General features: G+C 40.5%; 1 protein-coding gene across 1 annotated transcript; it reads right to left on the bottom strand.

Moving 5' to 3' along the window:
• Positions 1 to 3,970: 3,970 nt before the first annotated feature.
• LOC133898520 (putative disease resistance protein RGA1) lies at positions 3,971 to 19,861 on the bottom strand. Its single transcript, XM_062339241.1, has 4 exons — positions 19,532 to 19,861; positions 10,130 to 11,272; positions 4,143 to 6,137; positions 3,971 to 3,991 (listed from the first exon to the last, which is right to left on the bottom strand). The coding sequence occupies exons 1-4, from the start codon at positions 19,817 to 19,819 to the stop codon at positions 3,971 to 3,973; spliced, it is 3,447 nt and encodes a 1,148-aa protein (XP_062195225.1). The 5' UTR covers positions 19,820 to 19,861.
• Positions 19,862 to 25,600: the final 5,739 nt, after the last annotated feature.

The raw sequence follows: 25,600 nt of genomic DNA, 5'->3' as shown, positions 1-25,600 counted from the left end.
ACTCTGGAAGCAATCTCTTCTTCTCCTTCAACATGCACATATGATGTAGTAGCTTGAGGATGTTCAACTGTAGCCAAATTAGTCGAAAGTGTCAAAGGATCTATGGCTGATTGCATCATAGGAATTAACATCTCATCCTCCTCCTCCTCATCATCATCCACAAATATGCTCTCAAACTCCACCTGGAGTTCTATGTCCGCATCACTTGATTTAGTTCCAAGACTAACCTCATCGAAAGTAACCTCTCAGGTTTCAATAATTTTGTTAGTCTCCAAAATAAGCACACGATAGCCACAAGTATGAATAGGATATTCAAAAAAATACCATCAGTTAATCTGGACTCAAACTTATCTAAATTTCCAGATTTCAGTACAAAGCACTTACAACAAAAAACCCTAAAATGAGATACACTAGACCTATGTCCAAACTGTAGCTCATATGAAGTTTTACCCAATTCAGATCTCAAGAAAATATGATTTTGAAACATATCAAGTAGTAGATAGAGCTTTAGCCTAAAATTTTCTAGGAGTAGAAAATTCATCTAACATGGTCCTAGGCATCTCAACAAGAGTTCTATTCTTCCTTTCAACTGCACCATTTTGTTGAGACACTCTAGGTGATGAAAATTAATGTTCAATCCCTTTTTTAGCAAATAAGTGATCAAAAGAAGAATTTTTAAATTTAGTTCCATTATCATTTCTAACCGCTCTCAACGATCCAGGGAGATCAATAGACAATCTAAGAACTAAACTTCTAAAATAACCAAAAACTTCATCCTTAGATGTCATAAAGTAAACCCAAGAATATTTAGAGTAGTCATCAACAATAATAAGCACATATCGTTTACCTCCAAAAGATTATATTGTAGAAGGACCAAAAATATCAAGGTGTAAAAGTTGACCTGACGCATTTGTCCTAACCATATTAATAGGTGGATGTGAACCTGAATGCATTTTACCATGTCTACAAGAAGAGCAAACTAACTCGCTATCACCCTTAAATTTAGGCAAGCTACGAATAAGATCTAAATCAGTAACTCGAGTGAGATGATCTAAACCAATATGACTAAGTCTATGATACCAAAAGAATATATCTTTACAAAGAGAGAAGGGGAGGAACAGAGTGGCGGTGACAAGCGGTGTGGGGGGGGGGGGGAGGTGGCGGATTGCGGTGCCGCTCAGGAAAGGCGTGGCACGTGTTAGCTCAGCGCCGGTCATCTGGGTCGTAGTCACCAAAGTCGCGGCACACCATGCTTCTCAGCACGCGCTCGCTGAGAGCACAGAGGGAGAGAGAGAGATAGAGGGCGCAAAGTGATCATGGTTTAATGCGGGAGGAGGGCGGCGTGACTAGTAGCAACGAGTGGCGAGGTGAACTGGAGGAGAGGGAGAAGACACAAGGCGGCATGGGTCCCGCGTATCGGTGAGAGGAGAGCGGGTGGTGCGGTACGCTGGGCTGGCGTGCCGACTGAGCCGCACAGGCATGCTACAGCCTGCATCCGGTGGAGGAGAGCGGGGGACGGGAGGGAAGAGCTGGGTTGGGTGGGCCATTTTCGCTGGGCTGCACAGAGAAATAGAGAGGGAGGCGGCCTGATAGAACAAAAATGATTTGGTTCATTTTTATTAGGGGTAAATTCAAATGGAATATTTGAAATTGGGGTTTTTATTTGGATTTCAGTTAGGCATAAATATAAATAAGAGTATTTGAATTACAAATTTGGATGTGAAGCTCTGACATTTGGAAGAGGAATTGAATTCAAAATACTTGAATTCAATTTGGATTTAAGCTGAAAAGAATCTAAGAAATAGATTTGAATTTGAGATATTTTTAAATTCAAATCTCCATTAAAAGAACCATAAAAATAATTAAACCAAAATGCATATGATTCAAATTATTGCAGGGGTTATATTAGAAATTAGTTTGATGCTCTTTGAAATACTTAGCTAAAATAATGTATTTAACTATACACATACAAGAGTGTGTATATATATATATATATATTCAAATTCAAATATATAATTCCTTGATTTTATATTGTTTTAATTAATTAGAATTTTTTTAAAAGTACTGAACTTTGCTATAATCTATATGCTTAAGCTCGGTATATTACAAGAAGTCGCACAAGCCATTGCAAGCAGAGCAGGCTGAGCATGAAAGTCACTGACTAAGTTTAGATCCGTCGAGGATAGCTATGCACCCCTTGTAACATGCTCTGTTCAATACAAGATAAACATGACGTAGAGTTATTATCTTGAGGGAGATCTGAAGCTGTATAAAAATTTCTCTGTGTGTTCTATGATTCGTCTATTCAAAGTAACCCATCTATTCTACAAATTCGTAAGATCAGCGATTCACCAATCTTTAACATCACGTGAACAGTTTTTTTTTTAAGAGAAAAAGAGTTCCCCACTATAACTCTAATAAACCTAAACTGCTCGAAACTGAATGTATTTTTTGGTAAACCATAATAACACAACTAATCACGGGAGCAATTATATAAGGAGAATGGCATAATGTACGTGAAGACAATACTGTATAATGTAGGAGAATGGCATAGTATACGTGAAGACAAAAGCAATCTGTTCATACAAGGAGGTGCCGAATGGAAATAGTTCGATCACGTCCTGGGTGTGGAGAAGTAATTTCCTCGAGCTAGAATTAGTGGTGGACCAGGATTTCACGATTGAGTATTCATTATTTACATAAAAAATTGTTCAATCAAAATGGAAGAAGTCCATAGTAGCATAATAAATTAGAGTACAAATTGTTCACAATAGAAAAGTTTCAACTAATTAAGAGGAATTACAAAGTACTTAAAGAAAATTACAATTTAACTTTGTGCTCATTCACATTTTGTTGGATATTAATTGAAGCAGCAAGCAAGCAAACTGATCTAACTAAATATATATATATATATGTAATATAGCTACTATATACTTTTTTTTTAAAAAAAAATTAAATATTCAGCTGAATACCCTTACATCATGTTGGATCGGCCCTTGGCTAGCTGAATACCTGCATCATGGTGGGTCCGCCCCCTGGCTAGAATTGGCGCCCTCAACTGCAATTAGCTTGCGTTGGCAGAACAGACTTCTGACTTCCAGCAGACTGTGACCGTACATATTTACTATGGTGGCTCGTGGGCAATAGCGAATGTGTCGCATCAGGCTCACAGTACTCATAAATCTGTAGAGTTGATAAAGTGAGTATTGGTTAGTTATCGTTCATATTCTATTGAAAGGCAAGGTAATGGAACAGAAATTACTGCACCACTCACTACAGGAATCAGAACAAAGAGAATACGTGTTCCTATGCTTTTACACACATTACCTGTCCTCGGACTTTCGTTACTTGAACATGTTACCAATACTTTGTTTGCTATTGACAAACACAAAAGTCATCTTTGAAGTAATTGTCTTAGATTTGTCTGTTTTCATAGAAAGAAAGTTGGATTGCATGATATTGTTTAGGCGTGTTAGCTTACTAATCCATGTGATAGAGAACAGCAGGTGAATTTCAAATATATTTTGCCCCTGCTGTAATTTTACCCTATTTTTGTATTTTCCAGCAAGTAAAATACAGTCCTGTATGAAGAGAATGGAAACAAAGAGCACTATATACTAAAATATGTGAAGATGATTGACGTGCTGGAAACAAATAGGAAGTAAATAGTAGTATAACGAAAACTTGAAGGCCAAATTTAGATAAAATGCAGTTTGATCTAGTAAACTTACTATATCTTTTATGTGAGCGAGCTTCGTCTTGTTCTCTTCTGACTCACACCACTGCTTTAGTTTCTGGTTATCATTAATCCGTAGCGTCTGGAGCTTGGTGAGTAGCTGTATACATGGAGGCAAAGACTCGATGCTAAGACATCGATCGATGATGAGGCTTCTGAGAGAGGAGAGTTCTACCAGCCATCCTGGCAATGCTGATATCCTTTCGCACCGCCTCAACTCCAGCGACTGAAGGGTCACAAGGTGCCGCATGCTCTCTGGCAAGCTCGTCAGTTTATGACATTGAGTGATTTCCAACTCTTGGAGGCAACGGAAGTGCTGAAAGAGCCTCAAATTCTGGCAAGAGCTCCCTCTGATCCTCAACGTGGTGCTTCGAGTAGATGAGGTGACACGGCCGACGTCACCTACCTCCTCCAATGAAGATATAACCCGGTTGCTCGTCCATATTAGGCACTCACGAAATGTTGGTGGGCATGGTTTCAACCTCAACCTTGGACAATCCAGGACCTCCAGTTCATCTAGCATAGGGAACATGAGCTCCTCCACACCATCCTCACCAGAGTATGTTGTGTTCCACTCCTCTAATCCTTCCATCATTGAGATCATGACGTCTGTCAATCGACGGAATGCTCCTTTTCCACGGCAGAAATCCCTGTCGATTTTTGTAATGCCGGGCAACATATGGAGGAACAGCCTTGCTAGGTTCGGTAACTGTCCAAGTGGTGGCAGGTTTCTACATGCTGGCAGATTATCCAAGCTAATAAAATGAAGGTTCGGGAGATGATGAGAAATGCCCATGAACCAACTAGGAAAGCTTGTTCTGATATAACCTTCTAGAGTCATGTACTTCAGACCACTAGGTGGCACTAGTTGTCCCAACAAATCATTGTCATCTAGAAGTCGATCAGCATGCACGGTCCAAGCCAATGTCAATTCTGAAAGATTTGATTTGTCCAACAACTTAATTTTACGTGCTTCTTCTAGAAACCTTACATTTTCAAGACCACGTATTCTTAACTCACCCACATTTACACCCTCGAGCATATTAAGATTGCTGCAAGCACTGACATGATCAGCACGAACCTTGAAGAGTGGTAATATTAGTGAATAGTGCAACCGAGAATTGGCCTGATCTATCAGTTCATCTGAGCACCCCTCCATCAATAGAGACTTCAGCCCAATTGCACCTACACTCTCTGGTAGGGACTTGAGCGCAGAGCAACCTGAGAGATCCAGCGTACGCAACTTTTTGAGGTTACCAATACTTTCTGGTAGATACAAGAGTGTACGATTCAAGGATAGGTCCAGATGCTCCAGATTGGTAAGGGTATCAAATAAATCAACAATCGTACCATAAATTTCAATAACTAAGAGTCCAGATAAGCTGTGTGATAAGTTCAAATACTTGAGATTGGTGAGGTTTCTCATAGCATTAGATAGATCATCCTTATTCACAACAGCCCAACGAATATTTGACATATCCAAATGTTCTAGTAAGGTGAGGCCACGCAGAGCTCTCGGCAACCCTTTCACAATGCGGCAGTTCGTCAAATTGAGATGCAACAAATTTCGGAGATTCTTAAATGACTCTGGCAGTTCTCTAATTTGCCTACAATATGACATGTTTAAATAATTAAGATTGACGAGGCTGCCTATAGCTTCTGGTAGCTGTCGAAGATAACGACAAGATGATAAGTTCAAATACTGGAGTTGTGTGAGGCCAGAAAAAGACTCTGGTATGACTTTGACATCGTAGCATTGAGATAATTCAATATGCTGCAGATTTGTGAGATTACCAAGTGAGTCTGGAAGTTCTCTTATCCAAGAACAATCTGACATGTCAAGATGCACCATACTTTTTAAGTCACCAAATGATTCTGTCAGTTTTGATATACCAGAAAACCCTGACAAACCCAGATATACTAGACAACCGAGTTTGCCAATTGATTCAGGTAGTTCAGAAATTTGAGAAGATCCATGCAGGTTTAGGTACTGCAGTTTTGAGAGTTCAGTAATACACTCTGGGAGCCTCTCATTTTGCATTCTTGGAGCAATAAGACACTTCAGCTGCTTCAGTTGGCCAATAAAGGCCGGCAACATTATACTAGAGCATTCACTGAAATCCAAAATACGCAAGCACTTTGCAAATGAAAATGCACCAGCAGGGAGACCCAGTTTGCTGCTATTTAGAAAATGAAGTGCCCTAACTTTCTTGGGCAAAATATTTGACAACTTTGTTCGCTTGTCATAATTTGTGAGCAATGCATACCGACAGTATTTCTGCTCAATTGAACTGCTCTTTGTTGCAGCATCAGAAACAATTAGCTCATCACCAATCACTGATCTTGCCAGGTCATGCACTAGGTCATGCATGGTGTACCGCACCACTTGCTTTCCAGAAGTCTGTAATGATAAGTATAGCATGAGAGTGATGTCAACTAATGTTCCTTTTTTTAGAAGGAAAAAAAAAATCCTATCTTCATATGCAGGTAAACGGTTGGGAATAACTAATGTTACTCATGAGCAAATATTGACATATATTACATGTTAATCACACAAAAAAATTAATTAAAAAGAATGAGAATAGCTAGGAGAAACTAGTAGTACTGTATTAAAAAACCAAATTCAAGTTGCGAGAACCCCAACCAAGGTAGTGATGGGTACGTGTACACCCACACCTTCCACTAGATGCCTTAGTTCGTTACGAAATTTTTAGAAGATTAGTTAAGCCAACATCATTTAAAGAGCTAGTTGCTGAAAAATATAACACCCTGCAGCTCAGAAAAGCGAAATTTTGTAGAAGTACCAATTTTGACAATAAATCTGAGAAATTTACAAGTGCACCTAAATACAATATTGAAAAGGTCATTATTGTTGGTTCAAAATTGATATTATTACCAGTTTTTGAATGACAGTGAAAATTCATGATTATCACTGTCGGTTTATGAACCGGCAATGATAGTAAGTATCACTGTCGATTCAAAGTCTTGAACCAGCAGTGATAACCCAACTATCATTGCCAGTTCATACCTTGAACCCGCAGTAATAATCCTTCCACATTTGCAAAAATACTCTACCGTAAACTTTTCAACATGAGGATCTGTCTTAAGTTTGATATCAAATATAAGACTGAAGCAACCATATCGAAATGTTAATGGTAGAGTATTTTATTCCTAAATCTACAAATAGGAACAGATGTTGCGAAACTGCTGTACTATGAACTCTTTTTACGTTCAACGTCAAAGAGCTCCTGATACAGCAATCCATCTGTTATACATCTCGCGCTAGCCGAGTGAAAATAGTAAGTCTAAATGAATGTCACAAGCATAATCTTTAATACTCAAACTTAGCTTGAAGCTATTATGCTTTTTGTCATTCGTTTAGATCTACCTATTGCTATAATCATCTTCACACAACATTCGCATGCGCAGTGGAGATGAAGAGAGGAGACGGGGAAGGCGCGTGGCAGCGCGTTGGCTCAGGAGACAGTGGGATCGACGGACGTCGGGTTCGACGAACATGAGGTGGCTACGGCTCAGAACTCGGTGGACGGCGAGGTGGCTACAGCTAGGAGGACACGTTGAAGCCAGGTACAAGGGGTAGAGACGGCCGCAGTGGAGACGGTGACCACCGCTCCACTTCGACCGCCACTACCCCTCGGGAGTGGCTTCGAGAGAGGTAAATGAGATTGGGGTAGCTACGGCTCGGAGGACACATTGAAGCCAGGCACACGGGGTAGAGGCGGCTGCAGTGAAGACGGTGACTACCACTCTACTTCGACCACCATTACCCCTCGGGAGCAGCTTCGGGAGAGGTAAATAAGATTAGGGTGGCTGTGGGAGATATGTTCTATTTATAGAAGAATTATCATAGTCAGTTTGAAATACAAACCTGCAGTGATAATAATTAGCACATCGGTTTGTCTTCGACAATTATTGCTCTATCAGTTTGAATTATGAACTGATAGTGATAAATATTATCACTGCCGGTTTAGAATACGAACCAATTGAGATAAATATTATCACTGTTGATTATTAAAAACATGTCTTTTTATGCACGTCTTTTTAATAACCGATAGTGATAATTTGACTATCATTGCCGGTTCTTACTAGCTTGGCTTTTTATGTGCGCCTAGAACTTAAGAACCGGCAATGACATATAATCACTGCCGGTTCAGTAATAACCGACAATGAAAACGGAGCCGAGATGATCTTTCTATAGCAGTGATATTTTGAGAGTTGGAACTAAACTCAAGAAACATATCTTTTTGTGACCGTACAGGTGCAACATGTATTTTAAGTGCAAATATTTACACTAGTAACAAAGTATTATATTCAAAATTTTCCTTTTAGAAATTTTTTCTATGCTTAAGCATATGCATTTCTGAAACTACTACACTAACTGCAAATTTCACCTACAGCTTTATTGATTTCCAACAGTCATCACGCGCAACCACAGTCCGTAACCAATAATGCAGGAAAATTCGCACAAGAAACCCAGCTCTCATCTCGCTCGGACAATGTTTCCCAAGCATACATGTATTAAACAATTTTGCAAAACGAAAAGAGCACCATGTTGTATAACAGTTCCCTTGAGGTCATAATCCAATCAGGCAAGTTATTAATTCTAGTCCACTTTTCATAGCAATACTATAGTTGCAGCTCTGCTTTCCAGGGGCAATTGTACACACATCTTTCATATATATCCATCTGATGCAAACTAGTTAGAACACATGTCAAATCCACATCGCTGGAAGAGTGTTACATTCTCAAATAGATGATGTTTTAGGAACTTGTTTTTGTTTTCTAATAGATTTTTTTTTTTTTTTTTTTTTTTTTTTTTTGCTTCTCTAGTGGTGCTCTACTAAAGAGCTCATGTTAAAATCAATTGGAAAATGGTGTTTGGATTAAATGAGTGGTGGATTGGTAGATTTGGTGTCATTAATTGGATGTGGAAGGAGTCAACAGGAGTAGACATGACATGGGTGGAAGAATTAATTGATACATTGTTCTATTTGCCTAGAGCTAAAATGGCATCTTATTAAAGAACGGAGGGAGTTTAGAAAATGTAAACAACACAAATGTAATTCCTAACTATCGTGCATGTCTCATTGTCTTATTTAAGAATCCATGTATTTTAGTTATTCGTTTTGATGGCTGGGTATAGTGATTTCTAGCCATTTTATTGCTATTCGTATAGATTTGTATTCATTAATGCTTCTCATGCAACCCATTTGTACAAATAAGTTGTACGTATGCTTCACCTAAGGTTTTCCAATGTTGGGTTTTCTACAGCCAATACTTTAGAGTTGGGCCCCTAATTGCAGATTCTCCTAAAGTGCTTAGTAAGACTGCATCTTTTTTCTCTTTCGGAAAACTTGCAATTAGGCCGGGAGACGCTTACAATGAACAATTGAACAATTAGGGGGACACGCTAATGATGAACAATTGATCTTGATTATGTTGTGCCCTATCTTCATATTAAGAAACTACTTGTCCGTACAAATACTCACAGGGTATCTTCTAGCTAGTTGGAAATAAAGAGGAAGGATGCTTGGACATCTCTCTTTCGTGCACGCGCGCACACACATTCAGTTTTGTCTCAACATTTACTGTGAATCTGTGATTGAATTCTCGTAGTGCTATTGCGAAAGTAACAATTAGGGTCAACCAGCTTGTTCAGGAGCAAAAGACTTTTATGCTCCCAAAACAAATAGAAAAATGACAAGAAATTTAACTTGAACTTGGGATCTGGAGGAAAAGACTATGAAGAAATTATGTCTAAAAGTTCTAAGTCTAACATATATTTTTTTGTTCCAATGAAATTAATCAACCCTAACGAAATATCTCACTATTTCTATTTTTTCAGTAAGATTACTCATTATATTAGAAAATAATGAAATGGTTCAAGTCTAATATTGGAAACATACAAATATACAATCAATACGACCAGGTTTATTTTCTAAGTGTCAGATAGGGCCTAGTTCTTTGGCACTCGTTTGAAATATACAACCATGTTTTAAAAAATAATAATTTGATGAGTATTAATTAAGATTCATGAAAGGTAATTATCCCCTCCTGAGCTAAGGTATCCATATATGCTACCTTGTCATTTTTATATTGTTTATTCTAACATGCTTTCTTAGGAACTAGATCAAATACTTAAAGGGAGCCCACAGCAATTTTGCCTATACTTTTTCCACAACTAAAAGTATATAAAAGAATTTCTTTAAACAAAACTTCAAAACATAGTCTATGTTCTATATGCCTATATGGGCTGCATTATGTATATACGATGGACTGCGTTATGTATGTACGCAAAAACAAGTTGTCTGATAACTGACAATTAATAAGAGGGAAAATAATAGTATTTTTTGCAGTTATACAGTAACTCACCGAAGGCAACTTCGAATGTTGAAGGAAGGACATCCCAAAAAGTTGCTTCATGTATTCCTTGCCCCTGGATGGCTCAATGAAATCGAGAGCAGTCCATTGGTAAATCAAATCATCTTCAATAATATCATAGCCTTTTGGGAAGATGGCACAATATGAAAAGCATAACCTCAGACGTGGTGGCATGCTTTCAAAACTTAACTTCAAGGACGGAAGCACTGTACTATGTGGTGAATATTCATCTTCAGACGATTCCTTCCAGATATCACTATTGTTCACTTCTGACCACCCATGCAGATCCTTAGATTCTAGCATGTATCCAAGTGCTTGAGCAGCTAAAGCAACACCCCCGCATTTCTTTGCAATCTCTTGTCCTATACGCTCATGTTGTTCTTTGTTAGTTTTACGTTGTAATTGACTGAATCTTTTTATTATACACCAGCACATGTCATCTTGCAAGGGCTCTAGCTTGTATTGCTCCTTGGTACAAATTTTCTTTGCAATATCTTCCTTGCGTGTGGTTACTATGACATCTATCATGATGCCCTTTTTGCCCACACGAAGCATTCGCTTCAATTTCTCCAACTCAAAGTCATTTTCTTCCCATATGTCATCTAAAACAATCAGAATCTTCTTGTTAGGAAGCAGATCATCAAGGCTCTGGTTTATCAACTCCATATCTGTATTCTGTTGGTTTCCCGTTTTTTGTAGTTGAGAAATTATAGACCATCCTATTTTCTCCAAATCAAATACCTGGGACACATAAACCCATACTCGATGATCATACTTCTTGATGAATTGGTTGTCATTATAAACCAGCCCTGCCAAGGTACTCTTGCCCATCCCTCCAAGGCCATAGATAGGAACAATCATGGTCTCCTGTTTATTTTCACTTGCAGATAACATGCCTATGATTGCCTGCTTTTCTCCATCCCTCCCTACGATATCTGCGTCATTTACTTCAGATGATGTTCGACGACGCTGATCATGGTGCTGCTGGTCAATACTAGCGCTGGTGCTCCGTGTGAAATTGAAACTCCTTTGCTGCTCATCAATCCTCCTCAAATCCCCTCTCATCTTTTTCATCCTATTAGCCAGGACGATCTTCTTGCATGTAATTGGGAGGCATGATAGCATTCCTAGCATCTGCAAGGAATTTCATACATTTCTTAGTTGAAAAACTAAACAAAGGATCGAAAGAAGCATCGTTTTTACAAAATTCTGTGGAATAGAACCTGCTCTCCAACTGCCACCTGAAACAGGAACTAACAAATTATTTCAAAAAAATTCTGATGCAATAAACAATTGCATTCATATATAGTTGGCTGTTGCTGCAAAAGTGTGTTCGCATTCCCTCTCACTTTGCCAACTTTCCATCCTTGTCCCGTTTACCGCAGAGGAAATCCTCAAAAGTCAAAAGTCTGTGTTTTCATGTTAATACGTTTTTTTTTTTGAGATAGACATAGCTCAGGCAACTGTTTTTAATAAAATTTACAGTCGACCAACATGTGCCGTCTTCTACATCAACCAGAATCGTGCTTTCTCTCTCTTTCACCCTATGCAGCAGTTCTCGCCCCTGCCCTGCCCACCTCCTACCATCCCCAATGGCATTGTCGTCGCCAGATCCGCCACCATCATGCTAACTCGGTGTCGCCGGGCCACTTTATCGCCTGCCCAGCTGCCAGCCCCATCCAACTGCCATCCTCTGCCACCTGTGGCTGGCGACGCCCCGCCTTGCCATCCCGCCCTCCGTCCATAACTGCTGCCGGGCCAGCCACCTCCCGATCCCGAGTCCGTCCCTCTAATGCCGGCAGAACAAAACCCTCCGAATCAAAACCCCTACCACTAACTTGTCGACCATTGCGGGAGAGGCAGTAGTAAGATTTTATCTTTGCTTTCATAACTTAGATGTTTGTTTCATGATGCATGTTAGATTCGCAAACTAGTCTTATATATTCGGACGTGTCTACTTTTCATGTACTACATGTGATTGTGCGCTAGTGCCTTTTCAGATTAACGAAATCGTCTTTTATGCGCAATGTGACCGCATGCTGCCGCCTTTTATAAGCGATGTGACCGCACATATGCTTCCTATGTATTACAAGTTCAGACATTACTACTTACCATGTCATTAATGCATTTCTTAATCCCATGTGACATCACTCTACTAGCTTCTCAGAGTCAATTCACCTCTCGCTGCCACCTTTTTAGGGAGATGCGACTCCTCGTTGTTAACTTTTTAGACTGACGAAACCACTCACAGCCACCTTTTTAGACTGATGTGACCGCACGTTGCAGACTACTCATAGTCCAGTGACCGCTCGCTGCGGGAAGGTATCCAATGCATACACTATCTCTAAATTACATACCTACACTTGGTGCATACACCTTCGATCCTTGCTTATAGAAGGCGAGGCCGAGGCAACGAGAAGGTCATGGCATCGCATTTTTTCCGAAACACCACTACCGTGGCTGCCTCCTCCTCATGCAGACATTTCTCTTGGACATCCAAATTCTCAATGATAGCCCTACAGAGTATGAGGGAGATGCAGGCAAAAGGTGATGATGTGTTCAAGGAGGAGAACCTGAACAAAGTGCTGTCGAAATGGCAGGCCATGACCCGCTGTCCCTGTTTCACCATGGAGGAATGGTGGTGAACGATAAGCTCTGTGTCCTCCATGGACCTAAAGACGCACTGATTAGAGTGCCGTAAGAGATATATCAAGGTGTGTGAACTAGCCGACATAGCAAAGTGTTTTAGCAAGCGAGCACACACGATATTTATGCACCCTCAATAGTACGAGGAGTATATTAAGATACGTTCATTGTTATTACATGTCCCAATTAATTGTTATGTTGCACTTCTAAGACACGTTTATATTTCAGTATGCTCTTTTTTATACTAAGTATTCCCTCATGATGAAGAGTTGCTGAACAAACCCATCAAGAACTTTTTAGGCTGCATCTACTCTTTGGTGACGGCTGCCTACTCGGACATAACTGGAGACGCAGATGTGGTCATTCGAGACCTTCACACCGCTGTGAAAGAGGTGGTGGTTCGGGCCGCCGTGAAAGAGGTGGTCGTTCGACAATAACCACAAGAGGACGTGCTTCTACCACTTCCGCCACAGCCGAAGGGGTTGGTTCTGATGATGATGATTTCGTGCTTACTCCTCAGAGAACTCCATGCTGTTGCGAATTCTCTAACGACAGGGCAGATGACTGGGATCCTAACTTTGATTATTTTTCATATATACCGGCACTACGTAGACCAAAATTCCCAGAATACGATTACCATTGGATGGAACGGGAGATAAGGCACAGACAGCTTCAAGGGCCATTTCGTCTGTAATGTTTATGCTACAAAATGTTGTACTTGTTGAATTCAAGGTGGTTATATCATTTTTAATCCATTACCTAATTGTGTATGTATCTTAGATATAGCCTACATGCTATTAGTAATGTTCAAATTTTATGTATTCATCTCATGTACACATTCTATCTAACATTCAGTGTGGTTTTTTTATTTTACTTATATATATTTATTCTATCTTCACTTAATATTTTCTGGGATTTTTGTTATTTTTATCTTAGACAACTTCTGAGTTTTTTGTTATTTTTATAATAAAACTAAGCTAACCGCCCCTTGAGAGGGTAGTAAGGGCGCTAACCGTCCTCTCGGAGGACGGTGAGGGACGAACACGCAGAACCACGGTGGCACGGGCGCTAACCGCCCTCTCAGAGGGCTATAAGACCTAACCGCCCTCTGAGAGGGCGGTAAGAGGTGCTTGTGCCACCGTGGCATGATAACCGCTCTCTGAAAGAGGCAGTAGGCGTCTATTTGTGCAAATCTTTATATCAAGAGTCTATTTATTTAAATATTAATGTTATAAAATATAAAAAAACTATGTGTGGAGACCTTGAGAGGCATTGAGTACGGCAGGCGGCTGGCCCATGTGGACTGAGGGTACTCGCGCAGGAGGTGAGTGGGCTGGTTTGATGAGCCCTGGTGCGAGATAGCCCAGTCCGGTGATAGAGACAGAGGCCAATCGAGAGTTGTATTTTGCTGTGATTGATAATAAATAGGCCACAGATGTGTTTCGGTAGAGCAATAGTCACTCGAGAAGATTGGAATAGGAGATTGGATAGAAAAATTAGGGGTTCAAGTAGAACCTTTTGGGAATGATTTGGAGATGTATCTTGTAACCCATCCATGCAATGCCGATTGAATTTTGTAAGTTTTTCACTGTGCTTTTCGCTTTCGTCTTTTTTGGTGATTTTTGGTGGATCGTTTGATCGTTGTGATTTGTATTGGTTTGATCCATCCAAAATCATTCTAGAGCATAAAGGTAACTCTAAGAAATTTTGGTTGGTCAAATTTTTGTATTTATTGAAATATTTAGGTTTGATCTGTTTTCGTTACAGTCCGTCACAATCTCCTTGTGAATTTCATATCTTTAGGTTCAGAGATCTGATCGACTTGATCCTTGTTGGAATAGTTTCGCATGATTGTCTATTTTATACAATAAAAATTTAAATTTAGCTTCCGCAATCATTCACCCTCCCTCTTATTGGGTATTTTGGGTGTAATTGATCCTACAAATGGTAACAGAGCTAGACACCTATATATTTCATCTTAATTGATAATTAGCGATATGGTGTCAGATAGGTATTCAACAAAACCTTATGTTTTTTATGGTGTTGATTTGTTCTGGAAGGCGAAAATATAGGCTTACATTCAAACACATGGCTTTACAATTTGGGAGAAAGTCTACAAGCCGTACGAGGTTCCAAAGAATAATGAAATGACGGCGCAGAACATGCCACACATCGAGGAGAAAAGCAAGGCAAGGAACTTGATCATACAAGCCTTAGAAAGAAGTGACTTCGATCGAGTTGTTCATCTCAAGTCGGTGTATGAGATATGGAAAGCAATTTTTGATTACCATAAAGGCTCATCTACTATTAAAGACGTACATCAAGATTTATATAAGAAAGATTACATAAAATTTGAGATGAATCCTGATGTGTCGGTTGATTATTTTTTTGCTCGTTTAAATAAAATTCTTAATAGTTTACGTTTTGTTAATGTTATATATGGATGCTGAGAATGCAATCAATTACTAGGAGTTTTAGATATGTCGGTATGAGAGATGAAAGTTACATATATTAGAGAATCTAATGTCATAAGTATACTTACTTTGGTTGTTCTTTATTATAAATTGAAAGTCATGAGCTATATGTCTTTGGTAGAAAGAATTCTAATAAATCAATTTATTTGGTTTCCCAACATAACATATCTAACTCTGAGTCTTCTTCATCAAGCATTGTTTTATCCTTTTTATCACTAATGATCAGCTTGAGCAGATTCCTGAAGAAGAGTTAACATTTCTCTCTACTCATTTTAATAAAGATTTGCAAAATATCAGAGTGAGAAAGTGAAGGGGAAGAGAACCTCCGAGATGTTTTGAGTGCGGTGAACTTAATCATAGAACAATAAATTGTCCAAAGCTCGCAAGTAGAACATCAAGTGAGGAAAATGAGAGAAAAAAGGGCACTTTCAAGAAGAAGAATTTTCTCAACAACAAGGTTGGGCATTGAGTTCTTGTGGCTCTTGAGCAAGTCAACTTGAGCAATGTTGACACAGAGATCAGCGAAGATGACACAACATCCTAAGGCAAGATGGTATATGTATTGACGGGAATGTGTCTTATGGCAAGCAACAAGGAAAGCTTTACCAAGATGAACATAACATCGACGGTAACGAGATACTACCTGCTTATGATGACTTATCATATGTTGTTGTTCGTCTTGGTACTCTCTTAGAGAAAAGAAATAAGAAAATTAAGAAACATGATGTTTTGATCGAATCACTTAATTCTGAAATTGCAAGACTTAAAATTTTGATTTCCAATGATGATGCTTGCAAATCATGTGACTTAATTTATTCTTAACTTACTTCTCTTAGAGATGTCCATGCTTCTACTATTGAAAAACTTAATAATAAAATTAAGAAGAATAAGAAACTTGTTGTGTTGAATTGTAAACAAGTTGAAGATACAAGTTGTTCAACTTCTTATTTGCTTGATTGAACTTCTTGTTCTAATTGCTCAATTCTTTAATCAAATTTGCATGATGCTAATACTAGAGTTTCTCAAATAGCTAATGATATGGTTACTTATGAGGTTTTTTTCCTACTCTAATTATCATAATCAAAAGAAACACATAAATGTTGCTTGTGACAAGTGCCTAGCTCTTTCTAAATAAGTTTATTTAACAGGAACTTTAGAGCGCTTTTCTTAGAGAAAGAAAAATATAAAATTGATTTTAGATTCATCTAAGATAAGCACATGTAAATAAGGTTTAGGTTTTGATCTTATACTCGTTTTAAGACAAATGCACCAACTGTTATTAGGCCACTCCTAATGCTAGTTTCTTAGATATTAATTAGGTGTCCACCTAAGCAAAAAGATGATGTGGCATGCAATTTAGAGAGGAAAGAGAAGGAGCTTGTTTCTTATGGAAGAAACTAGCTCTTTGAAAAATCCTAGATGGTTGTGAGACAATAAATTGCTTTTAGAGACCTCAGGAAATAAGCAACACACATGCATGCATTAGAGGCTTATTTCTTAACATCAATTTCTTACTCTCCCTCTCCTCTTAGACATCATCTAAGCAACAAAGTATTGGGAGTGGCCTTAGAGCTCTTGAAAGTGACAAATTTGAACCACTTGGTGAACCTAAGAAGGTTGTTTTTAAGTTTGTTAGATTTTTATCTTCTACTATGAATGCAAATGTTGCATCTTTTTCTTCGAAGTCTAAACATCATGGTAAATATACTTGCACTTAATGTGATGGAGATGGTCATCAAGTAGATTTTTGTTTTAGACTAGCTTAACAACAAAGGAAAGAAAGGTTTCATGCTAGGTTTAATTTGAGAAAGGCACATTTTATTCCTCATGAGGTTTTAACTCCTCATTTTGTGCCTCGGATGAAATAGTCATCACCTTTTGTTGCTAGTAACATGGAAAAAGCTAAAACTAATTTTTCTCATAAGAATACTCATGTTGTGCCTACTTTTGGTCGGGTGTCTCAGTAATGGATTCCTAAATATTTTATCACTAACGCCAGTACTAAGGCCTCGACATTCTCTAGTGCTATGTAGGTTTTTGGAACAAGGGGTAAAGAACAAGAGCTTAATGGATCTTGGTTCTTTGCTTGACATAATCGAAACTTGGATGGCTTTCCATACTCTTGTGATGGCCTTCAAGAGGCTTGTTGGACACAATAGCATCTTCACTGATTTTGTGAGCTATTCTAAACACTCATACTTTTTATATTCACATATATCTACTTGTGATATGAGTGAAATGCTTGTTCATATGATCTTTTGTATATCCCCATATATTCGATCATGTTATATCTTCTGTCATGGCTTTTCATATTTAGAACATGCTTATCATGATTCATACCTATTCTTAAAAGAACATACCATGATAATTCAAACACATATCCTCATATGTCCCTTAATTTCTTTGGTTATTCTATTGAGGGGAGCATCTTTATGAAAATTCCTTTCTTTTGCTTAAAGGAAAGATTTTTCTTTTGCTTATTTGTTTTGAAAAAGGAGTTTTTGAGAGGATTGGTTTGAGTTCTTGAATTTTTAAAAACAACAAAAATGTAATGAGCATTGTACTTTATACATGTATGATATTTTATCACACATTTAGTTATTCAATTCATGCTTTTACAAATGTTTAAATTGTGTAGTGGTGTTTGATGGTGTGTGTGGGTAAAGAAAAAGGGTTCTGGTAACATTAGAAACATGGTGGGCAAACTTTTTGAGCGAGGGTGAGAAAAGTAATCCTCAGAGGAGGGTGCCTCATGGGAGCAAGTTCTCAAGGGAGGATTGTTGGTTTTGTTGAAGATGCTTGCCCCGGTCATTTAAGGATCAAATCATTGTGTTGTTGTGTCAAGCCACCCTCGTGCAACCACATGTTCTTTATTATGGTAAGATGCTTGACCCTTCTTCTACCCGACCAAAATGTACAACTACTAGGAGGCTGAGAGCAATGGGAACCAGGGGAGGATGGATTATTTGCAAATATATGGATCAAGCACTCTATATGAGGCTTACGGACCGGCATGGACCAGTTCCTTCAGTGAGGTCAACTAGATAAAGATCAGTTCCTTGGTGAGGTCAGACAAGTTCTTTGGTGAGGTCGGTAACCCTGGTGTGTCCCGTAGTAGAAGTCTTGCAAGGAAGGATATGTGAGGAGTCTCGTTATGTCTCACTCCTCCGAGCGCAATGGGTGGAGATTAAGCGTATCATGCGGGTAATATTGTTCAACCTCTGCAAAGTATAAATCTATTCAAATAGTCGTATTTGTGGTCATGTATATGTGAAGTATCGGCCACACAATGACTAGCATGGTGGGGTTGTATGCGTGAGTATTTCTTGTCGTGTGAGTATTTTGGAAGAATGACGGCATGGAGCCATGAACTAGTGTTGATCATGTTAAAAGATAGGAACCGCGGGGAATGGGTAAGCTTTTCCTAGGGCCAACAACCCCCTTGCTAATCAAAACCTGCTTTTCAACTAAAAGTATTTACATCAGGTTATCACCTTTAATCACTTGCATGAAAACTTGCTTTGCGCTCAAACTGAGCCCCATGGATTTACGCGAAATCCCTAAAGTATCTTAAACATATTGGATAATTTTAGGGCTTACCGAGTACTTTTTTACTCTTTCTTGCTTACTGTTTAGATGCAGAGTCAGAGTATGACTTTACTCGGGATGAAGATGATGAATAAGAAGACTAAGCCTGCGTCCACACCCAATTGCCTTTAGGCATTGGGCTCTATCTAGCTGTTCCACTGTTTTTATTTCATTTGGCCAGTCGGCCGTGGTTGTAATGAACCATAAGGTTGAGATCTATGTAAGACTATGTACTCTTTGGAGTTAATATATTCGGATGTGTGACTTTGATATTATTTTTATTGTAATATGTGTGTATCAGCTACTGATCCAGAGATTGATATATATATCAAAGAGCGAACCTGAAAAAGAGGTCTACATATAAACTACCACAGAAATGATTTAACTTGATTGTTTATTACTGATGTTTCTTGAGAATCGTTTATGATCACAGACGATTCACACTTCGGAACTCACATACGGCTATATTTAAAAACCGCATGTTATAATAGCCATTATTACCAACAATTTTTTAATAGTTCCATTTGTTGATAATAACTACCTATCACTAACAGTTTTTAAAAGGACCTGTCTAGGATAATAACTACCTATCCAAACTTGACCATAATTGACAAACAATAACATTGTGAAATGATTATATACGAGGGCACTTGTACGACCATAATGATCAAATTTGTAGCGTTACCTTTCCATCGGCTTGTTTAGAGTCTTCCTCGAACTGGTCGAGCATGTCGGAGATGTTGTAGGCGGCGTCCTTGAGTCGCTTCAGCCACAGCCGTACTGCCTGCTCCCTGACCGACCGCCTCTCAGCGTCCTTGAGCACCGCCGCCATGGACAGCAGCGTCTCCTTCATGTCCTCCATGTCGTCCTTGACGTTGCACAGAATGGTGACCTGATCCCCGATGGCAGAACCGAGCTCTGCGCCCACCTGCGTAACGATGGCCGAGGCGAGCAACCCCACAACGTCCGCCATAGTGACGGTATTCTTTGCGCCGTCTCTCAGCTTTCTCACCGAATGGTTTGGTGTCAGAAGGAGGCGGCGCGAACAGATATGCACAAGTTTCTGACTCATAGCTCATGATGCCAAGCACACCCAACGAATTGGAAAGGAATCACCTATTTTGCTTCAGGGACACGCACGGTATGCTTTTGCTTTAGAAGCATGCAGGGCTGAAGTAACGAACCAGCAGAAATATTTGGATCTGAAAATAAAAAAGACGAGTGCAACAAAAATAAAGTAAAGAATGTGAACTCTCTTTCTGTATCGTGTGCGGAAGAAAGAAGAACCCTGAGTGGTAGTTAATTTGTGCGAGCCGGCCATACGGAAACTGACTGCGCTACTGTTTACTGAGCTTGAAGTTGGTTACAGAGGACAAGTCGAAGCTTTCAGGCAATCAGGATTCTATCACAAGAAAAGGAGGTTGGATGGAGCAATATTAGCTGAGACACAAGTGAGCAGGGTCGAGACACAAATTAGCTCAGCATGCAAAAAGGACTGGACCCCTGATTTCATCTGACCTAATCAGGACCAGACCAAAGTAATGAAAAATATAAGACGTATAGTTCTTTAATGAAATGAGCCATTAAATTTGTAGTGCCTTGGGCTTGAAGTGGGTCCTAAAATTCGCAGTTTTGTGAACTTTACGTGAGAAAGAACAAGAGAAGGAGACCTTGAAAGGGCAGGGAAGAAACAGCAAGAGAAGGAGAGAGGAGAGAAGGAGAGAAGAGAGAAGAAACATCGCTGGATTATGCTCAATATTTGTTCCATTTTATTACAGAGTTTTTCATTCACAAACTGAATGATGACAGAGCTTTTCATGCGACCAAAAGCTGGATGGTGCGGGTGGTGCAGTCATACGTCATGATTGATCATGGTATTTTCGTGGCTGCAGAGGGGACCTGGTTCCCTTTTGATGCGAATGCGCGGGTGGCTGAGACGTTGGCCAGGAGTTTAGCGCACAAGCTCGCTGGGCCGGCGTTGGCACAACCTAAGATCCGAGATATCGCCGTCGCTGAAAGACCCTCAGGTGCTAGCAGGGGATTCAATGAATTTAAAATTCCCTTTGTTGGAAAGGAAGCGAATAATGATGAACACCTATGAGCGTGTATTTTCTAGAGGTACCTTGAGCAGAAGCCACTGTCTGGGACGTTGGCTCAGTTTAGAGATTCGTGCAAGGGAAAAGGTATTTTCGGAGAAAAATGATTCCCACGAAATGGTATAAGAGCACGTGTGCTAACAGGTTGTGCTTATGAAAAAAATCGGTTTTTTTTTTGCCACATCAGATGGGAGGAGTGCTTAGAGGAAGGAAAAGATGTTTAGTTTTGCACCGGTGCTTTCATAGTCGGTTGCTGCTTTTTTCTTGGTTGATGCCTTGCTGGATGCCTCCAAGTGCCACAGTTACGTTTGTTTCGTCAAAGTTGTTGCGGGAGTTGGTAGTTGCCTGATGGCTTTTGGCTTGGAGTATGCATATTGCAGTAGAAGGAATCATTTTAGGAGTTGGTAGTTAGCTGATCGGTTAACCATGAAGCATGCTTTCCAACGAAGATGGAGTTGAGCAAGCCAGCAAGCCACGCGCTAGGGGATGCCGCCTTGTATGGTCGCTGAGTTTGGGCTTCTCTGGTGAAACGAGTTTCGAATCCATTCCACCAATGGCGAGCTTGCCGTCTAAACGTGTTCGCATCTCTCGCCCCGGCTCTCACTGGCGTCTCGCAAATCACCATCGTCACTGTAGCTCCCCCTCCTGCCACTGCTCGCCCCGTCTCTGAGCAGGCTATGCACCGCCGTCGTTGAGCGGGCCTCGCGCCATCGTGTAGCCATGCCGCAGATCGGGATTTTTAGCTACCGAGAATGTACAATTGGGAATTTGGGATAGTTAGGGAAGAAGATGGAGAAGAACAGGGGAAGTCAAGTGTGAAAGTATGACTGAGATGGTCGGTAAAAAAAAATAGCTGGGTCTTATAGTTTGTATTGGAGGCTATGGATGCTTACACAAGTGCTAACTATATATAGTTAACTATGTTTAAGCACCTATAAGCCTAATTTACATTGAAGGAAAGAATTACTATGTAGGTATTTGATGATTTGACAACACTCTCTCTTTAAGCACTATTTAGTTTTAAGCATCTCGTATTGTACATGGCCTGAGAGATGTAAGGCGCTTGCGGCTCGCCTAGTGATAGGCTGACGTCGTCTTGTACCGCGGTCAAAGAATTCGAATTAAATGGGCCGTTGTGTAAGTTGCAGACCACCAACAATGAAATAAAATGAAAAGGGCTGAGCCCTTTCTTCTTTCCCAACCAAGTCCCAACCGGTTCTCTCTCCTTCCACTCTCTCTCTCTTAACTCCGGGCTGCATGTGATACTCCGGCGGGCGGCGGTGGCGCGGGGAAACCAGACCTTGCCCTTCCTCGCCAGATCTGTGGAGAGAGTGGTAGTAGACAACAAGGATCTGATGGCGCTAGATCGGGCCATGTGAGGTGCGGCGAGTCCACAAGCACGCACCAGCGCCTCCCTCCACCACCTCCTCCGCCTTGCCGCGTGTCCTGCCGGCCCAAGCCGTCCAGATCTGACCGACGAGTGACGGCGTACACACGGTGGCAGTGAGCTCGCTCCCACATCTAGCGCGTCACACCGGAGCCTGCTCCCGGCGGCGTATGAGGATGGTGGGCCGCCGTGCGGTGGGCGGTGACCCTCGTTGATGGGGCGGACCCGTGGCTGCTGGACCACGCCGACCTGGCGGGGTGGAGCACCAGCGCCATCATCGTGCACAACTTGGGGAGTTGCGCCTCAACATGCTGGACTCTGAGCAGGGCGTCGAGTCGCAGGATCGGATCGTGGCTATCATCAAGAAATGGCCAAGCTTTCATCTAGAGACGGAGGATTGCAAGATGTTAATCACGTTGGTCTGTGATGTGATGTGCATGTCTACTTCTGTTCGTGTGATGCACAATTTTACTTCTGATTTCGTTAAAAAAATTACTTGTGATTCTTGTGATGTGGCATCAGTTGTGGTGATGATGTTTTTGATTTTTTTACCATCCATGACGTGACTATATGCCCTGAGACTGATTTGTGGTGTTCTTTGTATACTACGTGAAAAACAGACAAATGAGATACTACATAAACGACGGCTACTAAGACCTGTCACTTAAGAGTCATAAATGATAGGTCATGTTAAAACCCATCACATACGTAGTTTCGGGTCAGATCCGGATCATAACCCGTCACTTATAACAGGTCATCAGTGATGGTGTAGGATCAAGGAGGCCGACTAGAGGGGGTTGAATAGACGGTTCTAAAAATTATTTATCAATTTTAACCGATAAAGATGCGGAATTAAAAAGATCGGTTATACCACATATAAAACCTCCAAACTCTATATCTCAACAAAATGACCAATTCTATGTCTATATCAAGGTTTGCAACCTAGGGTGACATGTAAGTAATTATGATTCTAAGAATATAAATCACACAAGGTAAATTGCATGAAAGTCAATATCACAACATAGAAGTAAATAGCACGAGAGATGACAACCAAAGTTTATCCCGTGGTATCGGTGATTTGCCGATCACTCCTAATCCACGTTGAGGTGGGTTCAAGCCTTTAATCGCTCCTCTATCAAGTATGCAATTCTCACCACGAGAAGAGGCTCTCCACGAGCAACTTGATCTTAAGCCGATTAATCCAATGAACCACTCACTACCTCGATTCCACTAGAGTTGCACTTTACCTCTCCGGCAAGGCGTACACAAATCTCTCATAATCACCACCGTGGCTCCTTCACAATCTTCTTGAAGGGCTTGATGGTGCCACAACTTCCAAGCCGTCTAGGAGGCGGCAACCTCCAAGAGTAATAAGCCGATGACGCTTGCTTGAAGGATCACTAGTGCCTAATTGCTCAAACTCTTGAAATTATGCACTATATGCTCTCAAACATCTCAAAGATGTAACACTAAACCAAGAAAGGGAGAGGAGGAAGACAAGAGCTCCAAGTATGTGTATTGAATAGCTAGAGTGTAAGAGGGAGCTCAAAAGGACCAGCCAAGGCTTTATTTATAGCCTTCCCCTCATAAAGTTGTCGTTACAGGAGTTCTAACAACTCTGCGCGGCTGGAGTTCAGACCGCAGGCTACACGGCGGTCAGACTGCCCCGTTCAACTGCTACAACAATGGTCACATTTGACTTCTGGACACGGGCTGGCGGTCAGACTGCCAACCCTCTCGGTCAGACAGCTAGCCCCAAAACCTTCTGTACGCGCACGGTTAGACCGGCATGGCTACTGCGGTCAGACCCATATGCACTTGGCGGTTAGACCGACTGATCCAGCGGTTAGACCGACTGATCCAGCGGTCAGACCACCACCAGACCAGAGGCACCCAAAACTCTCTGAGTTAGGGCGGTTGGACCGTGACAAGCCACCGATCAGACCGGGCTAGAGGCCGAACGCATTCCATCAAAGCTTATACAGTGGTTAGACCGTGGATGAACCGTTAAGACCGCCACCCAAAAAACGAACAGTGCTGCCTAGTTTATACAGCGGTCAGACCGGCTTGAGGCTAGGTCAGACCGCTAGCACTCAGAGACTTCCAAAAGCAGCCTTTTCAAAAGGGGTTTCTCTCAAACTTAATTTTTTCAACTCTATATGTAATGCAAGTTTGATCAAATTTGACACTATAGAAACCTCAAGTAAACACACATCAACCCCTCTTAATAGTCCAGCATTTATCCTATAAATCTGGTCATTTCTTTTCTCTAATCACCATTGACCGGCAAAAGAAAATACCCTAAATTTTATACCTTTGCCTTGAGCTAGTCATCCCGTTGGACTTGATGAACACATCATCCGAGTCCCGATGTTTCTTCTAAGCTTGTCATCAATTCTTCACTTGACCTTGATGACGATGTTCATCCTCACTTCGTATCTCGATCCTCTCTTGATCTTTCGGAAGCTTGATGAAGTGCACTTGATTGCTTCCCATGCACCAAGCATGGAAGACTTTTCTTTTCACATCATCTTCATCCGGTTCACCACCAAGGTATGAACCGCAAGCATCAAGCACACAAATTGTCCACTAAGCTTGTCTTGATCTTGCTCTTCCAACTCGGTATATTGAATATCTCAATTTAATATTTGTCTTCATATGAAACCTAACCGCAACTTACTCTCAAGCTCATAGCACATAATCCATAAAACTCAATTGACAACACAATACCTTTAGTTACTTGATCTCCACAAGTAATTTTTGTCTTCACGTTTATTGTCAATATTCTTGAGACCATCCTCAAATTTTGAGGTCTCTTCTCACTTAAGATTCTTCTATATCACATGAACATCACCTAGAGCTCAATGACTTTGATACATCTCTTTGGTCTCATGACATTCCTCAACGAATCTGTGCTTCATCACTTATGCATCTCCTATGGAACAACCTACAAATAATTCTCAACATAATTGTTAGTCTATAGGTATTGTCATTACTTACCTGAGCATCACCTCTTACTCATTCTTCTTGATGCGTCTCTTTTGATCACATGACATTACTCAATGAATCCATGATCAATCCTCCATGCATCACCTATGGAACAACCTACTAACAATACTCAACACGATTGTTAGTCCATAGGTATTATCATTAATTACCAAAACCACACATAGGGGCTAGATGCACCTTCAATCTCCCCTATTTTGGTAATTGATTACAATCTCACTAGATGGTTATATTTGAAAGATGAAGTTCTTAATATACATGTAAT

Source organism: Phragmites australis, chromosome 18, assembly GCF_958298935.1.
Source record: "Phragmites australis chromosome 18, lpPhrAust1.1, whole genome shotgun sequence".
Lineage (NCBI taxonomy): Eukaryota > Viridiplantae > Streptophyta > Magnoliopsida > Poales > Poaceae > Phragmites > Phragmites australis.
This window is presented reverse-complemented; position numbering and strand designations above follow the sequence as displayed.